The following is a 26,043-nucleotide window of genomic DNA, read 5'->3' on the forward strand; positions in this document are numbered from 1 at the left end:
GAGAAAAAAACTTGTCTCTGAAATTGAAATTATTAAGTGACCTAGTTGCATCAGCTTGCCTTCCTTCCTCCATCTTATATTTTACCTCCCTACGATCTGAGGTGTAGCTGGAAGGACGAAGCTTGCGGTGAGACGTTCACCACACCACCCAGTGTGGGCAAAGTAAGAGCACGAGCGCAGGCACACGTGAGGCCCAGGCGCTGAGCCCTCAGCATCCGAGCCGCTTTAATCCGGATGAAGGCCAGTGGCCTTGCGCTGGCGGAGAGAAGTCTAAAGGTTAAAGAAACTTGACATTCAAGAAAGAAAACTCCTGTGGCTGTTCATTTGCGGAACAAGAAGCTACTTCTTTACTGGTAAGTTTTTATTTCATCCTGGGATTTAGGAAACATTGTATCCCTGTTGTCTTAACCGTTTAATGCTTTGAAGATAAAAGAAAATTGCGAACATTTATGGTATCGAGCCAGGCATTGATTGTCACTTAGACGCACCGTGGGGAGAGAAGGGGAGACACTAACTTGTGCTGAGTCCGTGATGTGCTGGCCACTGTTCTAGAGACATCACCTGTGTTAGTCTAAGCAATCTTATGTTATGTTATGTTACATAATTCCAACTGCAGTCCTGAGAGCAGGTGTGGTGAAAGGGTTAGGGAGATGAAGTTACACCATCCGTGGGTAACGTGGGAGGAATCGAGTCCCTTCAGGTCGCCTCTGCCCTGTTGATGGTGACTAGCACTTGTGAAAGGACTGCAGGAACAGTGGCGAGGAACCTGATAAACCACAGCCACCTTTGAAAGTGCCATCACTTACGTGAGCCATGACTGTGAAGAAGAAACGCACACTCTACAGACCAAAACCAGACACAGTCTCCTTAACTTACCATTTGTGAACATGCTGGGCTGCACCCCTGTGCCCCCGTGGACAGAATGAGGGGTGCTGGTGGATCTAAATGTGGATGAAGCATGGCGGGGCGGGGTGGGGGGTGGGGGGAGGTGAGCGACTGTGTGAAGGAGGATAGGAATGGACCTGGAGAGCAGGGCGGTGCTCTAGGTCAGGAGCACAGGGCAGGGGCGAGTCCCACATCACGAAGAAGAGAGCCCCAGGGCGCTGACAAATGGGGGGTGGGATGGGAGGAAGGGCTGGGGCAGCCTGGAGCCGGCTCAGCAGAAGGTACAGATCCGCGTGTGGACATACATCCACATGTGGACCTACTCACGCGTCTGGTTCAGGAGAACGGATGAGGCTGCATTCATGGGAAGAAGGTCTCATGATAAAATCATCTTTCAAGTGAAAGTGACAAATGGGTGGCAACGAGTTTCACTGCGTTGTGGGTTCATCATGTATTTATGCCATTTAAAAAATACTGTTATTCCATTAATATGACAATACTGGAGGCATTTGCTCTAATCTTGCAGTATGTCTTCCCTTACTAAACATCCTAATCCTTTGGAGCCCTCGCCTACCTGGAGGTCTCTTATCTAATAACATCAAGCCTCTAAGACAACTTGAGAAAGAGGAAGTGAACACAAGAAGAGACTTGCAGCCAAAATAGATACCACAAAGCCCATCCCCTCTCCCAGGGGAGACCCTCAGGTGCACATTCAGATGTACCGACTCTTATTTTAGGTGAGGTTCTGATAAGTAGGGCTGTTTGGTTTCCCAGCCCAGAGCTTATAGAAGCAAAAAGTTTCAAGCGGGAAGGTCACTCCTGGAGTCAGACGCCGGGAGGAACGCGGCAGGAAAGAGGACAGGGTGGGATGGGAACACCCCGATATACAGAGAGGACGACTCGATATATTTCAGTCTGGGGCCATGTAACGCACAAGCAAATAGCCCTCAGTATTTGAGCGACTTCTGCTTGGAATTTGGTGCTTTCCTGTAGAGGAGAAAAGCTCACGTCTGCGGTGGTGACCACAAAGGCATCAGAGGCAGGGCTGGACCACGGCAATTTTATTAGAAGATGCATTTGAGCCAGAATTTCATCAACCAGGTCTCAAATGTTAAAATACTTAAAACTGCAGACGATCAACCTCAGTTGAAAGTTAATTCAGAATTACCTTCCCCCAGGACAAGGTGAATTAGACATTGCCAAGTTCCTCTGTCAAGTACACTCAGCATCCAGCGAGTTCTTCATGATGGCCGGGCGAGGTCTTAGGATCTACAGAGGATTCCATGTCAGAGAAGGTTGATATCTGTGAAATGCGTTCCATTTTACTTTGCACAACTTCTTCCGTTTGGGGAGTAGAGTGAGGAGTTGGATGCATGAAAAAAGAGAAAAGGGAACAAAGAAAGAATGAAGATGTGAAGGAGGGGGCGGTCTGAGCAGAAGGTAAGGAGTGAAATAGAGGGGAAGTGTTAAGATGGTGAGCGAGGCCATCGAGGGGGAGGTGCAGCCACCCAGGACCAGGGGAGGGCCGGCGGCAGAGAGAGCAGGGCTCGCCCTCAGCCCTTGGCAGCAGCCACTAGGCCTGGGGTGCGGCCAGGCCTCTGCACTTCCCCCCTCAGCCTCCTTCTGCATGGAGTTGTGAGGACTTCACCCTCCCCGTTGTCTGTCTCCCTGCTCATCATACCAACCACCTGAGATTCTGGGGGTGAAGGGAGGATGAGCCACAGGTTAGCGCAGCCCCTGGTCTTTCCTGCTCACGTGTGGCCTCCTGGGCAGCAACAGCCCCAGGGGTGTTAAGAACTGCAGGCCCACTCGGTCAGAGTCTGGAGAGGGGATTCAGACCCTCACTCCGTCTGCTCACTCGGAACCCCTACCTGGCCCCCCCCGCCTCCGCCCCGCCTAGGCAGAGAAATCCTCAATCCAAAGGCTCATTACTGTTTCGGAGGCGGTGGCTCCTGCTGTTGTGTTGTTACGTTTCTCTCCCCAGCCATCTTAGTGGCTGCTGAGGTGACGGCTAGGAAAGCAGTGGGGCTGTTGTCACATTATCATGACCTTGTCCTTTCTCATTTCTGTAGGACCTTTATAAGTCAGCCTGGCTGTTCCCGTTAGACAGGATGAAAACAGAGGCCTGAATCTGGGTCACCGAGGAATGCAATGAATCAGTGGAGGCCCCAGGCCCTTTGCTTGGCTGCCCTCCCTCCCATGCACAGAGAGCACCGTCGGGAACTGGGGCAGTGATGTCTTTACGGGTCAAAGGAAGGAGGCTACAGATTTTATTTGCGGGTTTATCTAACATCAAAATTGTTTGATTGGAGGTCCCCAACATAAAAGGATGTGTGGCTTTCAGATTTGTTTCTGACCGATAAACAGAGGTTTTAGGAAACTAAAAGCCACTGTCTTGTATGTAAAATTAAATGAAAATGCAATAAAATAGCTTAGTCTTCTTTGGCTTTTCTGTCACTTTTAGCCTTTTCAGATTCTGTAAAATAGGCTGAAGTGATTTGCACAACTCCTCCCATGTGCTCTGGTCAGGGGTGGGCGTCCTCTCTCCAGACCCGAGGTGGAGGGACTTGCTGGCCTCCTATGGGGTGTCTGCCGGGGACCAGCCCCAGCAGTGCCCTTCCTGTCCCCCTTCTTGATTTGGTAGAACAGGTGGAAAGGGGGCCTTTCTGCTGTTCCCCACTCTGTGATCTAATCCTGTCTATCCTGATAAAATTAGTCATGCCCTCGTTGAAGAGTTTTGTGATATTTTTAAAGTTAAGTCTGAGAAAAGCCAGTCCCACTGGAAGTTAGTTTTAATGCTACTTAGAGCTCTTTCATTGATTGTAATAATCTCACTCTGGTTTTCCTGTTCTGAGCCGGGAGTCGTGTCCAACAATTCCTTTCACCATTTACTGTAACTGATTTGGAGCAAAATAGCATGTTCACTGTTCTGGAAACTGATGGAAAAAGTGGTGAATATGGGAGCAGTGAGACAATGAAGATTAACAGGAAATATCTAGAAGGTGTAATTTTTCCAGAAGTGAACATTAGTGATATCGGCAACAGTTACTACAGTTAGTCTTTTTACAGCTCTCAGAGATTGTTTCATTGTACAACCAATGTATCTCATTATTAAATACATGGAGAGCACAAAGATTTAGAAACAAAATTATATTTCTTATATTTCTAGCCCCGCCACCAAGCAACCATAGTTATCATTTCAATATATTTCTTCCCACCCCCCTCCCCCACACGCAAAAAAAAACCCAGCTTTTCCCTCCTTCCACCACCTCCCAGAGCTTCATTTTTTAGATCGGGTTAATCTTTTCTGTTTAACCCCCTTTCCTCTGGCACACGAGCTAACAGAACCTTTCTCTCCCCAGCATGTCTGGGCAGCCTGGGTGTCTCAAAATCCCTCCTTTCTCCCGGCTGAAACCACCTCCTCCCACTCTCATGTCTTTTGGCCCACATCCTCCTTTTGGCACAGTGGAGAATAAGGCCGTTCCTTTTCCTTGCTGGCTTTCTTCACACACCGAAGGCTGCATCTTCCCTGAGGTCCCCTCGCGACCCCCTCCTTCCTGGCGTGTGCTGGTCCCAGGCCCCTTCATCTCCCTAATCACGCCCTGCCCTCGCCATGGCTGAGTAGAAGGGCTCCCCGCCCCCGGTCCTCAGTGCCGTGACTTCTGTTAGATCCTGGTCTGCCACTGCATTCTGGGAGACCAGGACGGCTGGCCACCCTAATCCTGGCAGCCCACGAGGAGGGGGACTGGGCGGCTGCTGCTGGCGTGAAACGTTGACTCCCATCTCCGTGGTGTGAGGGCTGACTCCCCTCCCGCTGCTGGTCCGTCAGGGGACACCGGCTCCTCTGTACTCCTGGGCTGTGCCTGAGGGCTGAGCAAAGCCTGGAGTCAGAAGACCAGCGCTTTGGGCGTTGAGATGGGGACTGTGCAGGGGGCAGTCTCTGTTCCCACAGTCACAGCTAAAAGCGGACGTGGGCCGGGGGTGTGGAGTGGGGTCAGCAGTGGTGTCTGCTCAGTCCCAGGGCTCAAAAAAGAAAGCCTCACTTGTGCCTGCTGCCTCCATCACGCCATTCTACTTCTTGGCGTCTTACTGCCAGGTTTTGGTTTTTGTTTGATTTTTTATTTATGCATTTTAAAATTGAAGTCTAGGTGATTTACAATGTTGTGTTAGTTTCTGCTGTACAGCAAAGTGATTCAGTTATACGTATATACCCTTTTTTATATTGTTTTCTATTATGGTTTATTACAAGATACAGTAGGAACTTGTTTACCACAGCCAATTAAAATTTTTTTTTCTACATCTCTGGTCTTTATTTCCTGAGGCCACACTCTCATCTTAGATCCTTATCATAAAGCTTTCACTTGAGCATTCAGACTGAAAGTTTATCTTCCAAGAGCGCTGCAAACACGAGTGATTAAATCCAGAGGTCAGTTTCAGTCCTCAGAGTCTCTACTCCGCAGGTCTTTCTCCAAGCACTTTTCTCCCTTTGCTCCAGTAACACTGTATTGATTTCAAGGGACCTATTCTTCTGGCCACTTCTTTTCTGTCCTTTTCCTCACTTCAATCTGTTCTCCTGTTTCCTGTGCTTAAGTGCAAGCTCCCAGGGCTTTCATCTGCGTCTCTGAGTTCAGTTACAACCTCCTGTGCATAGCGCTCCCTGCGTCTCATGCTAGAGCTCCTCTTTAGGACAGAAGGAGAGGGGTTGGAGGCAGAGAGGGAGGAGGGGGAGGGGAGGGGAAGGAGGGGGGAGAGGTCAGCTCTGGGGGTACGTACCAAACATGCGGGAGATCTGCACTTCCCGCGTCTCTAGTCTTCACCTGAAGCCTTCACAAATCTCTCCGCTTCATTTTATTAATGAGGAGACGGACACCCAGGAATTAATTTCAAAAGTAGCCAGCATGTGGCCGACCCAGATCTAAAGTCAAGGCTCTCCGGTTACACAGTACTTCAGTCTCCTCACACCCCCATGTACCTTAAATGAATCTCATTTCCTTCCCCTTACATCAGCTTCTATACCTGCTCTGGTTAGAACTATGTTAGAAACTTAGAAATAAGTTTCCATTTCTGATTTCCCTATTTCTGTTGAGGTGGAAAATCTGGCATCATTTTTACTCCTTCTTCCTCTTGCTTTTTACTGATTTTTCAAAACGTCATTTCTTCTTCACATTTATCCCAGAAACGCATAAACTTCAGGGTCGGATGACATGGCTTTGCGTCTTGGCTCTCCAAGTTATGAGATGCGTGAACTTGAGGAAGCTGCTCTATTTCTGAGTTTCAGTTTCACAACACCAGCACCCTCTGGGCTTCTCGTGTACATGAACAGAGCAGGGTGAGGGGAACAGCGAGACGCCTGGCTGTGAGCCATCGGCCCTGCCAGTCGCTCTGGGGCTCTGGGCTGCCTACCTCTGGACGGTTTCCTGTCCACGTCGGTGCTGGGAACTTGCTCCCTGTCACTCCACAGCTCACAAAACTGCCACATCTTTGCGTCGTCACTGAGACCAAGTCCCAGCTCTTCGGCCAGCCTTCCTCGACTTCCCGCTGCAGCCCAGCCCCTCCACGGCTGCCCAGGCTGGTCCAGGACGGTGACCACGCCTTCGCCCTGAGGCTCGCCCCCTCCGCCTCCCTACTTGGCCAGTGGGTCAGCTCTCCTGGCTGAGCTCTGGCCCGTCCCCACAGACACTGCGCTCTATGCCCGCTCAAGCTCTTCGCATTCTCAGTCCTGTGCAGCATCACTCAGCCTTGAACTCACTGCCTGAAATGTCATGTGTTTGCACCTCACCTTGGCAACTGTGGAAGTCCCTTAAAGGCAGGAAATAAATCACATACTTTAAAGCGCCTCTGTATGTAGTGTAGAGCACGGGGTAGCTATCTGAGAGTTTAATTTACAGCAGGCAAAGGAGATCGGCGTGCCCCTGGCTCTCTAGCAGTACAACGTTCAGGCTGGATCGTTCAGCGCGTAGAGTGAAGAAGAGTGTCAAACTGTGCAGGCCCAAAGCTACAGCACGTGCCCCGAACACGAAGGCTGTGCAACCCGAAATCTTTGTCAGTTCCAGAATACGAGGGGTCAGCGTGGTCGACAATTCCGTCTGTAAAATGCACTTCTGTCCCTACTGGGGAATTTGCTGGCAGAATCTGATGAACAGCATTTCCGTATTTCTAGATGGAGGAAAAGCTACCAAGCCAAACCACAGGGCACAGACCTAAGCCGCTGCTGGATGAGATGTTCTGTTTCTAGAGTCGCCCGGCTTCATCTCTCCAACAGCATCGCTGGCTTACGTTTCTTGTCCCCCCACTTCTAGCATCTCTTCTCACTGTTGGCTTTCCTGGGGAGGATCGTTTTTAAACAAAGAAAGTCCGTTTCTGTTTTGATTGTTATTTGTAACACATCTCGTTACTTCAGAAGAGGATTAGAGCTCAAGCTGAAGAGGAGAGAACGGCTCCCGTTACTCGTTGCTACTCAGCAAACGACCTCCGACTGTGGTGGCTCAGAACGATTTATTATGACCTCTCAAGGCTCTGGGGTTGGCGGGGCTCAGCTGAGCGGTTCTCAGGAGGGGCCTGCCATGCAGTTACACCCAGAGGGTGGCTGGGACCCGAGTGGTCAGAAGGCTCCACGGGGCTGGCTGTTGTCTGGGGTCTCAGCAGGAGCTCTCCGCACGCTGCCCACACGTGGCTTCTCTGCAGAGCCTGGGCTTCTCAGCCCAGCACGGAGGCTGGGTTCCAAAGAAAGCACAGCCCAGTGGGGAGCTGCAGGGCTCCTGTGAGCCAGCCTCCGGAATCCCGGATCACTGCTTCTGACAGAACGATTGGTCAAGCCAGTCAGCGAGGCCAGTCCAGACCAAAGAAGAGGGAAATAGATTTTACCTCTTGACACGTGAGCCGCACGCTTGTTTAGAAGAAAAGGCATTGAAGCTGGCGGTCTCCAAAGACTATCTAGCACACGAAACGGACATCTCGTTAAGATACGGGTAACACCGACATCAGCTGCGTTCATTTTCCAGGTCCCCGATATCCCAGCACTCCAGCCACCAAACCGAGACTCAAGCGTGTCCCTCGGAAACCCTGCAAAGCACCATCTGCTGAGCCTGCACAGCGGCCGGCGAATATCAGACACCGGAACTGTTGATCAGTGAGGGCCGAGGTCCTCTGAAATGCCAAAGGCAATCGGCTTTATCCGCCGCGATCCCATCGGCAGATACTGGTGATCCGGGCGTCATGCGTCTTTGGAAATTATCCACAAAGTTGAAAATGTATGAAATCCTTGTTATGGGTCTTCCCTGGTGGCGCAGTGGTTAAGAATCCACCTGCCAATGCAGGGGATGTGGGTTCGAGCCCCGGTCCGGGAAGATCCCACATGCCGCGGAGCAACGAAGCCCGTGCACCACAACTACTGAGCCCGCGTGCCTCGAGCCCATGTTCCACAACAAGAGAAGCCACCACAATGAGAAGCTCACGCACCATAATGAAGAGTATTCCCCCCTCGCTGCAACTGGAGAAAGCCCGCGTGCAGCAACGAAGACCCAACACAGCCAAAAATAAAATAAATAAATTAAAAGAAAGAAAGAATTAAAAAAAAAAAACCTTGTTGTCCCTTAAAGGAACATTCGATATCATCTGTGAGGAAGTCCATTTGATTGAAAAACTTTATGAAATTTTTGCCTAAAATCACTTTAACTCTTATAATGAAAAAATGCGTTTGTTCATAATGTACACACATTTCTCAAGTTCCTATTTTTCCTTTTAAATTCTTCTTCCTTCTTAGGGGAACCCACTCGTATTCTCTGCCCTGCTTGTGTGGCCAAGACTCCCCTTCCTTCTAATTAAACAGGGACCTGCAGCTGGACGAGCTGCCTTTCCACACCCCAGGGTGAACCCCGCAGTTAAGAGGAGGGGTCCCCGGGAAGCCCAGACCTACACAGGAGTATCACAGCCAGCCTCACCGCAAAGTGTAAAGCACTTCCTGCTTGGCCATGATATTAATCTACCAAACTGTCCCTGGACTTTGTTCTGAATGAATTTTTCACACCCACTGTCAGACTTTCAGACTGGAAACTATTTATGTAAAATGCATCACCGCATTGTGTACTTCTTGCCTTTTACATCCCTCACGATGCCATGCAAATGAGCAGCAGATTTTATTTAAATGAGGTGAGAGCTCCCAGGATCTGTAACGTGGGACATATTCTAGAGAGAGAAAACAAAATGGTCTGAGCTTCCCAAGGATGACATGTAATTTGGATTTTACTTTGAAGTACAGAAGGGGTGCTGGGGCGAAGGCCGTATGAGGACCACACAGGCCTGGAGTCCCACAGAGGAGCAGCCCCGTGGACGGCACGGGAAGGCCAGAGGCCCAGGGCTGGAGCTGCTTGGAGGCCAGGGCCAAACCCTCTACGGATTCTCCTTCCCTCTGGGGGCAGAGAAGTCGTGTGAGGGACAGTGGTCCCTCCTGGGGGTGTCTCCCACTCTTCTGACCGGTGGGCCAGCACGGGTGCCGAAGCGTGTGGCTGCAGTGATGGAGCCTCCTGGCCCGTCGTGTGGCCTCACGGCGTCGCTTTTCTCAGCATGCTGAATCCTACTCACGGTTCTGTCTTGGTCTTCAGCGAAGTCAAAGCTGTTTTTTTGCTTCAGGCAGAGGCCGGCTCTAAGGCGATAATGAGCTGCAGAAGGGTTTGCCTTCCCACTTTCTTGCTAAACAAGACCATCAAAGGGGATTTCGGAAGGAACGGGCAGAAAAGGTGTGTGCGTGACACCAGCCCCTGAGGTGGCCTGTTTTCTCCTCTGCCAGGAGCCTGGGGCCTGGTAGGCAGCCCTTCCAGCAGCTTCCACCCAAAGCAAGAAGCAGGACCTCGGAGGAGGTGGTGGGTGGTGATGAGAAGCAGGGGATGTGATGGGGCAGCAGTGGGAAAGGCAGAAAGGACACACTCCCTTGCTCTCCATCCAGGGATCAGCGGTCCAGGTCAGGGACCCCGAGGGATGTCACGTGAAGGGCTCTTTTCAAACAGAGGAGGGGATGGGACACCCGTGTCAATGCAGAATCGTAAGCTCCGTCAGAGAAAAACAAGTCAGGACTTGGAAAGAAGCGAATGACATTCAAAAGGATCATTGTGAGGGAGGAATGGGACTGTTGTGACATCGGTGCCCTGGGATCAGAGGTCGGCACGCACCTCAAAGTCAAACAGAAAAAGGCTTTTCTTCTATAGGGTTGGGGAAGGAGACAGGAATCAGAAACTTTGCAGGGAAATGACCCACAATGGCCGGGAAGAGGGTCCCGCCGTGCTGACGATTCCCCAGAGAAGCTGACGAGGGGACAGGTCCACGTTCAGTGTTGCTCAGACTTGGGGACAAGCGGCGTTCTGGGGTCTGTAGGAAGGAGAGACTCCTGACTAGCTCTTAGTAAGACAAAGCAGAGGGTGGGCCGTGGGCAGCTTGCTCAACTCAGGAAGAGAAAGGAAGCTAAAGAGAAAGGAGGAGGGAACATGTCAGTCAACCTGGTCTTGCTTTTAATTGATCTTTGCTATAAATTTTTTTATAAAACTATTTCCCGGGACTTCCCTGGTGGCGCAGTGATTAAGAGTCCACCTGCCGATGCAGGGGACATGGATTCGAGGCCTGGTCCGGGCAGATCCCACATGCCATGGAGCAACTGAGCCCGTGAGCCACCACTACTGAGCCTGCACTCTAGAGCCCGCAAGCCACAACTACTGAGCCCGTGCACCACAACTACTGAAGCCCGTGCGCCTAGAGCCCGTGCTCCGCGACGGGAGAGAAGCCACCGCAGTGAGAAGCCTGCGCACCGCAACGAAGCGTAGCCCCCGCTTACTGCAAGCAGAGGAAGCCCGCGCGCAGTGACGAAGACCCCATGCAGTCAAAAATAAATACATAAATGTATAAGAAAAAAAAAAGTAAAAAACCTATTTCCTGAGACTTGAATCACAACACACTACATCGTCGTGAACACTTTTATGATTCCAGAATTCTTTTTCTTTTATTTTTCTGTCTTTTTTTTTTTTTTTTAAATCACTTGTACCCAAAAATGAGTTCTCCAAGTGACTCATCAATTGCTTTTCCTTCCATCAACTGCCATACCTAATGACAGGGCACTTGTTAGATCTGTCTCCTGCCATCTCATAAAGATCAAGTGCCCAGCTTTTTAGCATCTCACGCTTTTCTTTTTTTTAAATTGAGAGATAATCGACATATGACATTATATTGGTTTCAAGTGTACAACATAATGATTGGATATTTACATGTATTGTGAAATGAACAATAAGTCTAGTGAATATCCATCACCACACATGGTGTTTTTGATCCCAAATGATACAATAGTAATACTTGTGTCTTTTTATCCCCCCAAAAAACTAGTGTTTATTGAGTAGCTACCTCATCCCAGGCAGTGTCCTACCAGCGTCACGTGAACTGAGGCTGCTGTCCTCCGTGATACTCTGAGGCTGCCCCGTCATGGTCTTTATTGTACAGACGAGGGAATGAGGGGTGAAGAAGGTCAGTACCTCCCTGCGGTGCACAGCTTTCGGGGTGAACACAGGCAGGGGGCTCCAGAGGCTGCATCACTAACCACAATGCCCACACGGCCCTTTCTAAATGCTCCTAAATCTTTCCAGGCAGCCCGCAAAGTGCCCTTGCTCCCAGAGGTAACTGACCAGGAGACGGAGTGAGTGTTTGAGCATAAACTCATTGTCACACCTTGAAAGGCAACTCAGAGTCCTTCTTCTGGGAGATAACAGCACCCAGGTCCCTCCCTTCTCAGCAACTTTACCACCAGCTCCAGGGAGTCATATGATTATTTTATAACCTACAGGATATAGATGGTTAACCATCTGTATTTGGGCAAATAGGCGTTCCTTTTACATAGGAAGTGGTAATTCAGCGATTTGCTTTTGGTTAATTCTGGTCTCTCACTGCTTTTTTCTTAATGACCATTAGAAAGTGCATCTGGTTAAGAGAATCACACCGGTGCCGTGCGTTCCTGGGGTGTCATGAGGGGCGTGTAGCCGAACTGGGCACTTTGGATCACGGCGTTTCTCAAGGTGAGCCCTGCTAAGCCCCCTCGACTCCTTTTAAAAGTGTATTTTCTTCTCTGATACCCACATCTAAGGAATATTAGACATGGGAGTGCTTTACTCTTAAGAATTCCAGAATGCTGGCATGTTGTCTGTGTTTACACTTAGTGAAACATTCTCACTTTCACACATACAGTGTCCTACTAGTTTTAGGCATAGTACTGTGTGTTCAGGAAGCTCGCTTTCCCTCTAAATGTACAGGAAGTGATTTCATTCTAATTGCCTCGAACTGGAGCTTGGGCGATGGTTCGGGCATTGCTTCATAGGGGAAAAGTCCAGGGGGTACCTGTCTGGAGAGCAATTCTTTATTTAAATAAGTACGTAAAGAGTTTGCAGAGCTAAAACCTGAGCTAAAATAATGTTTTGGCGGCCACGCGATAGGTGATTTACGCACCGAAAGATGACGAGTGAGGGTCTCGAATAGCTGGGGATTGACTGGGAAGGAGCTTTTCAGGCAGTCATTTAAGAGAAATTGATTGGGTGGAAATTTTTATGAGACTCAGTGAAATACACGAAAAGCTCTGATAATGGCTGCAAATGCCACAACGATTGTGGAGTGAGTGTCTCATGACCATCAAAGAATGCGCAGTGGTCTTGAAAAGAGTCTGCCGCAGGTTCCATCCAAAGCCTGTGGAGTGGCAGAAAACAGCTGTTGCAGAGATCAGTAAAGAAACAAATGCAAGGTCTGAATTAATTAATCACTAATTCTGGAAATGATTAGAGGTATGAAATATAATTTCTGTAATGAAAAAGAAAATGTAAAAGTGAGCTTTTAAAGAAGCAAAGGGAACCAAAAGAAAAAAAAATGCAAACTTATATACCAATCACTGGAAAAAACCCTCTGGCTTCTTTCTTAACCACTCTTATTCAAAAGCAGAAGGAAGCCAGACTAGGGTTTCAGCTCCACCGATGTTCATCTAAAAAAGGATAAAACACCCATGGTTCAAATGAATTAAGAGAACCTACATTTATTGAATTCTTACTTTTGTAGTTTGTGAGATTCTGATATACATATCGTTTAAAAATAAACATATTATTTAAGATCTTGTGGGAATTTTATAGTCCTGGAGACAAGGTGAATTAGGTCTCTAATTCACAGCCCTAGAGGAACTGCAGTCTTCCCATCTATAAATGGGTATAAGTCTACCTTAGAGGGTTTTTGTGAGGCTATAAGGGATAATGGATGTAAAGCAGTGATCCCAATGCCCAGTGTGTAGTTAGAACTTAATTTCAAGCGTGCACACCCGCTTTCCACACACTCAACAAACATACACACGCATACACGCAGGCAATGCATACACCCGTATATAATATACCTACATATGACTGACTCTATGTGTGTACACAACATACATGCACACACATCACACATGCATGCAATGCATAACACGACATACCTACATATACCCATACACACAATGTGACACACACATGCATACACATTACACACATGTATGCATGTGCATACATGTACTGAACATATGTACACATACACATTTAGTTCTTGTTCCTTGTCTTGTGGGCCGTCACTATAGCCCACACATCACACATGCATGCAATGCATAACACGACATACCTACATATACCCATACACACAATGTGACACACACATGCATACACATTACACACATGTATGCATGTGCATACATGTACTGAACATATGTACACATACACATTTAGTTCTTGTTCCTTGTCTTGTGGGCCGTCACTATTTATGAGAATAAACACAGATTTAAAATCTTCTGCCTTAACTTTAACAAACTATTAAACTTGCTATTAAATTTGTTTAAATCAAAAATTTAACAGTTTCCTTGCTGATAATATTTTGTTAAAATTATTCATGTTTTCCCTGTATTTAATTTTGTTGGGTAGATTCTGCCCCTGGCCAAATGCACAAAAAGGTTGAAGTTGGTCTGTTACCCACCCACATAACACGACATACCTACATATACCCATACACACAATGTGACACACACATGCATACACATTACACACACATGTATGCATGTGCATACATGTACCGAACATATGTACACATACACATTTAGTTCTTGTTCCTTGTCTTGTGGGCCGTCACTATTTATGAGAATAAACACAGATTTAAAATCTTCTGCCTTAACTTTAACAAACTATTAAACTTGCTATTAAATTTGTTTAAATCAAAAATTTAACAGTTTCCTTGCTGATAATATTTTGTTAAAATTATTCATGTTTTCCCTGTATTTAATTTTGTTGGGTAGATTCTGCCCCTGGCCAAATGCACAAAAAGGTTGAAGTTGGTCTGTTACCCACCCCCTTCTGCTTTTTCAGCCACCTCTTCTCTTCTCTTGGGGATCTTACTTCCTTTTTGCTGCCACCCACTCCTGGTCCGAACAGAGAGCAGACCAGTAATTGACAGACAGACCCTGCGAGGCTGTCCTTGGTCAACTGATACCAGTGAAGACGCTGGCTGCTAATGCCCTAAACTGTTTTCTGCCTGTCCCTGGTCCTCTGCATGTGACCAGAGGGCTTCCAAAGCCCTCAAAGACCAGAGCAGAGGAGTAGCTCCTGTGAAGTGGAGACCCGGGGGGCGGCCTCTGGTGGATTTGAGAGCAGCTGAGTAGGGAGAAGGGGCACTGCCTTGAGTTTTTTTTTTTTAATTTTTTTTTAAAATTAATTTATTTTATTTATTTATTTTTGGCTGTGTTGGGTCTTCGTTGCTGCGCACAGGCTTTCTCTATTTGCAGTGAGCGGAGGCTACTCTTCCTTGTGGTGCAGGGGCTTCTCATTGTGGTGGCTTCTCTTGTGGAGCATGGGATCACAAGCACATGGGCTTCAGTAGTTGTGGCACACGGGCTCCAGTAGTTGTGGCTCTCAGGCTCAGTAGTTGTGGCTCGTGGGCTCTAGAGCACAGGCTCAGTCGTTGTGGCTCACGGGCTTAGCTGCTCTGCAGCATGTGGGATCTTCCTGGACCAGGGCTCAAACCCATGTCCCCTGCATTGGCAGGCAGACTCTCAACCATTGTGCCACCAGGGAAGCCCTATTCTTTTCATTTTTGAATGAAGTAGTCAATTAGCTGTTAGTTTCTGAGATACCTTCTTTTGCATATTGTACCTAATGAAAATGGTACTAGGAAGCCACAGCGTTTAACTGCAAAAAAAAAAAAAAGTAAATTAGCATTTAAAACACTATGTTAAAGACGGTCATCTAATTAAGTAACATTAAGTTTTCCTTGAAGTAACACTTTTTTTTTCCTGGGTCGTAACAAAATCTTTGAAATGTGACAGTTGGGAGGCAGACGCTCTCGCCATGTGCATACGTTGAATCTTGGGACTTTAGCACATTTACTTTTCATCTAAAAGAGTAACATATTTATGGTTTCAAATCTTAAATGCAAATGTCATATGAAGGTTCAACTTATCACCGTGTGTCTCTATAAACGGACGAAAAGCCATTCAAAGATACATCTTTTAGGGGCTTCCCTGGTGGCGCAGTGGTTGGGAGTCCGCCTGCCGATGCAGGGGACGCGGGTTCGTGAATAATAGATGAACTCTAAGTATGTCCACGATGAGAAAAGAATCCATCAGGAGTTAGCGCAAGGCCTGTGCACTTTTCCTTTCATGCAATTTCTGAGTGGGGGATACACTCCTAGTTGGAGGCCGGCGTGGAGACCAGCTTGCTGCCTGAAGATGGGGGATCTGTTCGCCTTAGTGATGTCCCTCACCACCAGGAAGTGCCAGCGCTGGACACAGCCTGGAGCTGCTGGCCACCAGGCGGCATGTGGGCCTGGCGTTTATACTTGTCTTGGAAGGAAGGAAGGAAGGAAGGAAGGGATAGCTCCTCTAGGTCAGCTTTTTCCAAAGTGTTTTCCAAAGAACACCGACTCTAAACTTCCTGTGGGTGGGCAGGCTGGGAAGGTGTGCTTACTCAGCAAGGCTCTGAGCCGTGGTAAGAAACCGTGACATAAATAACCAAGAGGAGGATGCAGGTGGCAGCATTGCCCAATCTCACTCAGCCCCAGAGCAATCTTTCCCCTGCTCTTCCTTTCTCCCTCTCTCCCGCTGTTCTTTGTACCCAGAGCATCTCCCAGGAACTCACTTTTAAATGCTGATCTAAATTCCAATGATCTAAGTTGCTGGACGCTGGAATTCGCGGTGAAGTCCCAGTTCTCACACACAAACGTGCGTTAGAGTAACCCGGAGACAGTGTGAAAGGAGATGGTCCATGATCACAGCGGACATGCACAGGACTCCAGAGCTTACGTCACCCCCAGCTTTACTGATGACTCAGAAGACACAGGCAGGCACAGGCACAGGGTGACGTTGCTTTCCTGGAGGCGCCCCGAACCATCAGATACAGCTTACTAAACGTGGGTTTTGGTTTCAGATCAATATGGGGTGCCATGAGCAGCACGCGTGAAAACACTGCTCTCAGGGCTCTGCAGGTTTGACCTGCTCACCGCACAGTCGGAGGCTGCCTCTTTCCCGTGCCCCGCACCCTCCCGTGGACGGGGCTCCAGCGGCCCCCATGCTCCACATCCAGGAACAAGGGTGTTGTCCGCCTCAAAGCTTCTCCGTCAGGGCCTCCACAGGCAAATGCACTTAGCTTGGTTCCAAGGAGGCCGGTCAAGGTTAGTCCTGCCCCCGTGTCTCCAGCTGGAAGGGAGAGCTGCACCTGCTTCAACCCTTTCCTCACCAAAGAGCTCATCACCAGAGACTCTGATTCAGCAGGTCTGACCCATGTCACACCCACCTCGTGTTCTCTAAGGACTCACCACTGTGCCTGCCAGAGAGTTTGCCGTCCCCCAAGGCAGCTCGTGTCATTCTTACTACACGGTTCAAGTGTTCTTTCTAATGTTTGGTCAAATCTGTGGATACCGTCTCCACTCACTGGGCATGGGCACATTCTGACCCCGTGCGGGGACGGGTAAGCCTAGACCCTCTTTCGAGTGACAACCTTGTGGGTAGTTGATGACCTCATTCCTCCCTGGCCCTCCGTCCGTTCAGGGGGAACATCTCCAGTTCTGGCACATGGGGGTCTCTCTTCACCATCATAGCCACTCGGCTTCAGCTGATTCAAGCTGGCCACTTTTTCCGTAGCTCAACTCAAAATTCCTATGTAAGTGTGATCAGCATAGACTTGATGAAACCATCACGTACCTCATCCTAAGCCTTACGATAATTTGGCCTAAAAATAAAACATCAATTACTTTTAACAGGCTACATTTATTGAGCATTATTTTAGTTTTCTATTGCTTCCATAACAAATGACCACACGTATACTTAACTCTCAGTTCATTAGAGAAGGTACGAAACATCTATTTTCAAAATGTCTTAATAGCGCAATTTTCATAACAGAAAGTCCGCAGATTCTTTCTCCAAAAAGTTGACTACTGCTGCTCGAGATTTGAGGTAATTTACTTGAGGAAAAAAGAAAGGTTCTTTCCATGTTGTGGTGCCCCTGATGCCAATCTGTCACCAGCACAATTTCCTCCAAACGACTCACATGATCTTTGTAACGAAAATGGTGGCCTGGGGCAGGGTGAATTACCCAGTGACGGCGAGTGCCTCGCGCACGTGTCAACCTGAGAGCAGCCTTTCTGGAGAACACTGATCCTCAACCACAGAAGCGTTATGTTGGTCATCACGCAGATTTCTATATGGTTTACACCCAACACTTATGTAACACTGTCCCTGAAAGATGCAGGACTTACACATTAGGGTAATATCACATATTGTGATTTATTCTGCCATTCTAATCAGAAATAAGAGTAAATCAAAGGAGATTAAAATAATGTCTCAGGAACAGACATAAGTCAGACCGAACCTCTAAGGTCTCTGCTTGGAGCGCGCCCCCCAGCAGCATGGCCTGAATATCTGGTTTCTTGTGGTGCCAGCTTCGACCCTCCTGCCGACACTCATGACAAAGACTTTCCTGACCCTGGCCTTCTCCTTACCAGAGGGAACCCCTTGTTTTTCTGTACACCCCACTATTATTACTAGTATTGCACAGTTTTTTAATGATTTGTTTACCTGACAGCTTCTAGAAGCTGGAGCTGACGTTCAATGCATCTCTGCATCCTCTGTGTTTCTCCTCAGTAGATACTCATAAACATTGGTTGAACTGAATTCAATTTGAATTCAGAAAACATTTCTACCACGGTGTGGTTAAAAAGTATCTTCCCTAAGTGGGGTCCCAGCTGGGCCAAGCATGCCGGGTCATCCCTTACTGCATTATAACTGGGCTGCCATTCCCACCGTTGCCAACCCCACCTCCATATGGTATGAAGGCCTGACACCCCCACACCCCGCAGCTGCGTCTCACCAGCACCCATGTTGCCTCCCCAGGTCTGGACTCCGTCTGGGCTCGGTCCCTGCACCGCTCCCCAGCAGCGTGGTCTCCACGGCAGCCCTGTGTCCCCGCTTCCGTGGTATCCCCTCCTGCTCTGCTCCCAGCCCCCTTCCCATGCACCTGTAGCCCACCCCTCCCTCAGTCTGTACCTTTTCCTCCTTCTGGAGTCCTTGAAAGTCCTTCTTCCCACACACCTTCCACAACCTGCTCAGTCCCAAGTGAGGACAAGTCCCCCGCATCAGCGCATTTGTGTGAAGCTGTGTGCATGTTATTTTTATTAGCTTTTTGAGGCATAATTTATAACAGTAAACGTCACCAATTTGAAGTACACCCTTCAGTGGGTTTTGACAACAGTCACCGTCCTGACAGGGAGCATCTCCCGCACCACAAAAAGTTCCCGAGCCTGGCCCAGCCGGTCTCTTCTTCCGACCCCTCACCCACGGCAATCACTGACTTGGTTCCTGCCACTATTGCTTTGCCTTTTCTAGAATTTCATATAAATGGAATGATGCAGTACATGGGTCTTATATGTTTGAATTCTTTACCCAGAAAAATGCTTTTGTAATTCACGTGTGTGGAGCGGGCGTCAGTATCCACTTTTCATCTTCTGACTGCGTTCTAGTGTGTGGATGGGGTGCAACCCACACATCTGTTCCCCAGCTGATGGGCACTGGGGTTCTTTCCAGTTTGGGGCTGTTAAGAATAAACCTTTGAGTACAAGTCTTTCATTTTCATTCTCCTGGGTGAACACGCAGGAGTCACTTGTGGTTCACGTGGTAAGTGTGTGTTTAACTTATGAGAGACTTTGACTTGTTTTCTCAGAGCGGGTCTCTGTGCTGCGTCCCCACCACTTTGGTGAGCACGCGAGGCTCCACATCGTCTTCCACAGTCTTGTTTGCCTTTCTGATTTTAGCCAGTCTGGTGAGCATGAAACGACTTCTTATTGCAGTTTTAATTTGCATTTTCCTAATAATTAATGACACGGAGTGCCTTTTCTTGTGCTTATAAATACATCTATGTATTTTCTTTGGTGAATCGACTTAAAATTTTTCCTTATTCTTCTTGAGTTGTTTGTCTTCTTGACATTGAGTTGTAAGGGTTCTTTGAATATGCTGGCCACAATGATCAGATATAAGTTTACAATTTTTTCCCCATGCAATGGTCTTTTTCATTTTCTGAAGCCTTTCGAAGGGCAGAAGTTTTAAATTCTGATCAGTTACAATTTATCAATTTTATAACAGTTCATGCCTTGAGCAATTTATACAAGAAATCTCTTTCATTCCCAAGGGCGTGAAGATTTTCTCCTATGTCTTCTTCTAGATGTTTTATGGTTTTAGCTCTCACATACAGCTCTATAACCTGTTCTGAATTAGTTTTTTGCCTACGGTGTGATATAAGGGGTTTGGATCAACTTTTATACATGAATATCCAGCTGTTCTGGCACCATTACTGAAAAGACTGTTTTTCCCACTGAATTACGTTGGTAGTTTAGTTAAAAATCTGTATTTATTCTGTTCTATTGATTTACGAATCTATCCTCTTGTCGTAATTGCTGTAGCTTACAGTAAGCCTTGAAATCAGGTATTGTGAGTCCTACAATTTTGTTCTCTTTTTCAAAGTTGTTTTGGCTATTCTAAATCCCTTGGATTTCTTAATAAACTTTAGATTTACCTTGTCAATTTCTACAAAAACCCTTGCCACAATTTTGATTTGGGTTTTGTTGTATCTGTAGATCAGTTTGGAGAGAACTGACATTTTAACAATATTGAATTGTTTAATCTACATATGACGTATCTTTCCATTAAGTAGGATGATTTAATTTCTCTCAGCGATGTTTTGTAGTTTTCAGGATATGTACACATTTTGGTGGATGTATTCATAAGTATTTCATTTCATGTTTTCTGATGCTATTATGACTTTTTTTTCAGTTTCAATTTCCAAGTGTTGCTGGGGCATAGAATGACAATTGATTTGTGTCCATCATTGGTGTCCAGTCTGATGTTAACCCTGATCAGTGCATTATTATTATTATTATTATTATTTTTTTTTGGCTGCACCGTGAGGCATGTGGGATCTTAGTTCCCCAAGCAGGGATCGAACCCATGCCCCCTGCAGTGGCAGTGCGGATTCTTAACCACTGGACCGCCAGGGAAGTGCCCCAATCAATGTATTTTCATTTTACATACTGTGTATATCACCTATAGGATCTCTCTTAGGTCTTCTTATATCTTTCATGACACTCCTCGTCATGTTTATGCCTTCCTCTACCTTGATCGTGTGGAGTATATTTACAGTAGCTGTTGGTGCATCTTTTTGTGCTAATTCTATCATCTCTGTCATTTTTCTGTTTCTTTGTGTAGATCATGGATCACACTTTTCTGTTATTTTAAATGTCTGTGTTTTAGTCAGTTTGAGCTACCATAACAAATTACCACAAATTGTTGTCTGTTGCTGAAACAACAAACATTTTATTTCTCACGTTCTAGGGGTTGGGAAATCCAAGATCAAGGCCCCAGAGGATCCAGGTCTGATGAAACCTTGCTTCCTGGTCTGCAGTCTTCTCACTGTGTCCCCACAGGGTGCAGAGCAGAGAAAGGAAGCAAGCCCTGTCGTGTCTCTTCTTGTAAGGGCACGAATCCCATTGAGGGGGGAGGCCCCATCTCTACCTGCCATCACACTGGGGGTTCAGCTTCAGCATACAAATTTTGGGGAGCTGCAAACATTCGATCTACTGTGGTTTGGAAATTTTTGTTTGGTGCCTGACATTATGGGTTTTACATGTTGAAGGCTGAGTTTTGTTTATTTCCTTAAATAATTTTGGGCTTTATTCTGGAATGTAGTTGTATTATTGGAATCAGATGGATCATTTGAGACTTCCTCTCAGACTTTGCTCTGGACGGCAGGTCCAGAGCAGCATTTAGGTCCGATTATTTTAACCCCATTACTCCTAAGATGGCACCCTTCTGAGGATGCTCCCAGGGCTCTGGGATGTGGAAGGTCATGGTTGCCACTGATGCCGAAACCCCGCCTCTCTTTACTGGTGCCGAGTAGAAATGCGGAGGCAGAGTTTTGGGTGAAGTAGAAAAGAGTGCTTTTATTGCTTTGCCAGGCAAAGGGGGCCACAGCAGGCCAGTGTCCTCAAGATGTGCCCTCCCTTGAGAGTACGAAAGGCTCTATAGTCTCGGGGTGGGAAATCGGGCAGCAGACAAGGGTCAAGCGGCACATTCTTCTTGACTTCAGCAAAGTTTCAGAACCATCAAAGCTGGCGTCAGGTGGTCCCAGGATGGGCTCTGGTGGCCCTTGAGGCTATCGTGCCATGACCTTCTTTCTGGAATGAAGAAGGCTCACAAGGGAAGGGTTGTTAGGGAGTGTTTTCTCCAAGAAGTAAACACCAGGTGCATAGTTCAATTCTAACCAGAGAACGATCATTTTCAAACGGCAGTTAAGCAAGAAGAAAAAGAAAAAAATATATATATATATCTGTGGGGGAGAGTGGCTGGATGGGCTAAAAGAATAGAGTTTAACATGAGGGAGGCTATCAACTGGTTTCTCTTGCAACAGCGATCTGGCCGTGGGAGCTATTTCCAGCCTGGGAGGACACTGCGAACCCCGCTGCCCATCCTTTCTGGTGGTCCTTCCCCCAGTCGCGTGTCGCTTCCTGTTAAGGACACCACTCTGCTGGTCTCCTCGTTTTTCTGTGTGAAGGGCCTCCTCTCCCAGCCGCCCGGCCTCCCTGAATTCTGGTCCCGGTCTCCTCAACTCAGCAAGAGGGCCATTCTCTGGGTTACCCCCCTGCTCTGCACTTGGGAACTGCTCCCCTTGAGAGCTGGGGGCTTCGCAGAGCTCAGGCCATTGCCCACTTCACTGGTCTCCTGTCGGGGACCATAGTCCTGTGATGTCTGTAAACTGTGATTTAATGCATTTTACAGGCTTTCTTGGTTGTTTAATGCGTAAGGTGCATTTGGCCTCTGTTAATCCATCATGGCTGGAAGCACAAGTCTTGAGTTTTGATTGATACGTTTAATCTGATAATCTGATCGACGTGTCTACTTCCTCAATATGCTTTCGCAGAACAGAAGCTCTGTATTATGCGTCTTCTGCATGCTCTGAAGTGCCCATTAGAACTCTAAACTTGCAGGCAATTGCAAAAGTGCAGAGGGGAGCCCAGCCTCCCTGCAGTCCTGTGTCCACAGCAGGGACCCGAGCGGCAGCGAACACTCAGTGTCCAGGCATCCAGGAAGGAGTGGGTTCAGGCCACCTGATCTGTGATTGGGAAGCAACAGCGGGAGAATCAAATGATACAAGAAGTATGTTCAGAAAATCCTTCGGGGTGCCCTCTGTGATCTACCGAATCCTTCCCCCAGATGTCAGTGTTGACTCTGGAGGTGGGGACTGACTTGGCGCAGGTAGATATGTCATGGGACACATTTCTCCTTCCTGTCTGAGCCTCTGAGGCCCGCGTTTCTGTTGTTCCTCGTCTTCTTGACCTTGCTGGGCCACGTGGCAAGGGGGGAGCTGAAGGAGAGGGAGTGTGCATTTCACAGGGGTGTCAGGATTCCAGGACAGGGGTTTTGTCGGGGGTGGGGCTGGATCATAAAGCAGGATGATGAACACCAAGCAAAGAAGGATGAGTGAGTATGGGAAGAGCAAAGAATCCTTCTTTCCTTCCTGTTTGTTTCAAATGATAGATTTCAGAGTCCTGCGTGCTGAGACTCCAGCTCCATCCTTTCTTAGTGAATTTCTTGAGCCTGGACCCCGTGTCCCCCCTCTTGGCATTCCCAGCATGTCACATGCTCCATCAAGGTTGTTTGGACGGTCAGGCTGACCCGGCCAGGCTGGTCACACCGTTTCACAAACACGCAGCGCTCAGTATTCCTTTTCAGCCAGAGCGGTCACCTGCAGGTGACCTGTTCTCCAAGGACCCAGAGTGGGCCTGTCCGCAGAGCCTTCCCTAACCACGCCGACCTGAACCTTCCTTCCCAAACTCTGGTTTCTGCGGACTATGATGTGTTTGCCCCAGTAGATTAGTGGTCGTTAGCTAGACTGTCCATTGGACGTATCTGTGGCTTTTCAGGATTATATATATAAAACCATAAATATATACCCAGCCTTTAATATCATATATAATATTTTCAGGCTAGGACTATAAATTATAAGTATCCTAGCAACAGCTACACTTCTATAGGTTTTGTTCAGTGGACTCTTGTGAATGTAATTAGTTTGAATTTTGCAGATTTTTTCTGCAGATCAGATCTGTGGTTTTGCTGATATCACCCTTTTTTATGCTCTAGATCAGGGATCGGCAAATCACAGCCCATGGCACCATGTCTGGTCCGCCCACTCATTCGTGTAGCTGTCTGTAGCTGCTTTCACACTGCGCCCGCAGATTTGAGTAGCTGTGTCAGAGACTACAGGACCCGAAGATCCTAAAATATTTACCATCTGGCCTTTTACAGAAAGAGGCTGCTGACATCAGCTCTAACTGAACATTTCTGTGTAAAATAGTATGCTGTGCACTCTTTGTGTTGAAATGGGAAGAAATCTATTTCCTTAATTCTCTGGATCTCTGAGAATACTTAACTGTAATGCATTTTGCTTTCTTTCCTCCTTAGATTCACTTCTCTCCTATTCTCTCCGCTGTGAGCCAGAGGAGTTGAAAATCCACTCCCCTTCTAGTCCAGGCCCGGACTCTCTGCCCAGATCAAGCACCACCATGAGAGAGGTGAGCATCTTTTTTTTTTTTTTTTTTTTCAGAGTGGCTAAACCGTTTTATTTTCCCACCAGTGACATGATGTAATTTTTCTACGTACTCGCCAGCATTTGATGTTGTCACTATACTTTTTTTTTTTTAACATCTTTATCGGGGTATAATTTGAGCATCTTTTTCATTTTGGTTGGGAGTATAATTTCGGTCAATCGTGCTCCTTGAAAACGACACTACTGCCAACTCTGTCTTTGTTCACTTTCCAGGAACCCGTGAATTCCACCAACATCTACGATGCAAATGAGGATTATTTTGGGTTCGCTAATAGTTCCGATTACTCACTCGATGTTGATAGCTTTCTGTGTTCCTTGCAGGAGGTCAGAAAGTTCTCGGGGCTATTTGTGCCACTCGCTTACTCCTTGATATGTGTCTCTGGCCTCCTGGGCAATATTTTGGTGGTGGTCACCTTTGCTTTTTATAAGAAAGCCAAGTCTATGACAGACGTTTATCTCTTGAACATGGCCATCGCAGACATCCTCTTCGTCCTTACCCTCCCGTTCTGGGCCGTCAACCACGCTACTGGCGAGTGGATTTTCAGCAACGTCATGTGCAAACTGACCCGGGGCATCTACGCCATCAACTTTAACTGTGGGATGCTGCTTCTGACCTGTATCAGCCTGGACCGCTACATCGCCATCGTGCAGGCCACCAAGTCCTTCCGGTTCCGGTCCAGAGCCTTGGCCCACCACAGGATCATCTGTTTGGTCGTGTGGGTCGTGTCGATCTTCATCTCCAGCTCGACCTTCATGTTCAACCAGAAATACAAGCTGCAGGGCAGCGACGTCTGCGAGCCCAGGTACCACGCCGTCTCCGAGCCAATCCGGTGGAAGCTGCTGATGCTGGGGCTGCAGCTCCTGTTCGGCTTCTTCATCCCGCTGGTGTTTATGATATTTTGCTACATGTTTATTGTCAAGACCTTAATTCAAGCTCAGAATTCCAAAAGGCACAGAGCCATCCGCGTGATCATAGCCGTGGTCCTTGTCTTTCTGGCTTGCCAGATCCCACATAACATGGTGCTTCTCGTGACCGCCGTCAACCTGGGCAGGACGGACCGCTCGTGCAGCAGCGAGAGGCTGCTGGGCTACACCAGGAACGTCACCGAGGTCCTGGCTTTCCTGCACTGCTGCCTCAACCCGGTGCTCTATGCCTTCGTCGGTCAGAAGTTTAGAAGCTACTTTCTGAAGATCACGAAGGACCTGTGGTGCGTGAAGAGGAGACAGAAGTCGCCGGGCTTCTCGTGCTCCCGGCTGCACTCAGACACCCTCACCTCCCGGCAGAACAGCGAGACCGCGGACAACGACAGCCCGTCCTCCTTCACCATGTGACGCCCCCCAGGCTCGGCGCGGACGGGCGAACAGGCAGGACAAAAACGCACGGGGCGTGTGGACACGAAGCCAAAGCGAGCGGGGTCTTTCCTGCAAGATCAGGGCTGCACGCGCTCGGGGTGCCAGCAGGCACCGACGCGCAGCGTCCCCCAAACTCACTTGACGGGGACGCTCTGTGCCCCCGTCCCTGCTGGCTGGCATTCTGCAAAACAGGCTTTAGGAAATGCTGAATGAAAATGAATTGCTGACAAATGCGAACACTATCAGGAATATTCACGAAGCAGCCCTAGACCACAATTTCTTCTGGTCGTCGCAAAACATCCCACGGCTTAAAAACCCAGAATGGATGGGCTTCCCTGGCGGCGCAGCGGTTGAGAGTCCGCCTGCCGATGCGGGGGACGCGGGTTCGTGCCCCGGTCTGGGAAGATCCCACACGCCGCGCGGCTGGGCCCATGAGCCATGGCCGCTGGGCCTGCACGTCCGGAGCCTGTGCTCACAAAAAATGGAAAAAACAAACGAATGCCCTCGTGTAACTCATTTTAGGCAGAAGCTTAAACGTCTTTCCATCGCGATGGTTACTGTTGGTGTCATAATAGCAAAATGGGCTGGCTTGAGCTTTATCTCATTTCCCTGTGAAAAAGTGTGAGTTTTTTCTCATTTC

At 48.0% G+C, this 26,043-nt stretch overlaps 1 protein-coding gene across 4 annotated transcripts; it reads left to right on the top strand.

Annotated features, from left to right (window-relative positions):
• The first annotated feature begins 219 nt into the window (after nt 1–219).
• Nucleotides 220–25,835, top strand: CCR6 (C-C motif chemokine receptor 6). Of its 4 annotated transcripts, none has more exons than XM_024744889.1 (5): nt 271–353; nt 11,248–11,385; nt 11,827–11,930; nt 23,906–24,015; nt 24,264–25,835. In XM_024744889.1, exons 4-5 carry the CDS (start codon nt 24,007–24,009, stop codon nt 25,380–25,382), a joined length of 1,128 nt encoding a protein of 375 aa, XP_024600657.1. In that variant the 5' UTR covers nt 271–353; nt 11,248–11,385; nt 11,827–11,930; nt 23,906–24,006; the 3' UTR covers nt 25,383–25,835. The 4 variants fall into 4 exon arrangements, with proteins under 4 accessions (XP_024600656.1, XP_024600658.1, XP_024600657.1 ...); XM_024744887.1 differs by lacking the exon at nt 11,248–11,385 and adding an exon at nt 2,064–2,180 and having other exon boundaries at nt 333–353; XM_024744888.1 differs by lacking the exon at nt 11,248–11,385 and having other exon boundaries at nt 220–353.
• The last annotated feature ends 208 nt before the right edge of the window (nt 25,836–26,043 follow it).

Source organism: Neophocaena asiaeorientalis, unplaced genomic scaffold (genome assembly GCF_003031525.2).
Source record: "Neophocaena asiaeorientalis asiaeorientalis breed wild unplaced genomic scaffold, Neophocaena_asiaeorientalis_V1.1 scaffold649, whole genome shotgun sequence".
NCBI lineage: Eukaryota > Metazoa > Chordata > Mammalia > Artiodactyla > Phocoenidae > Neophocaena > Neophocaena asiaeorientalis.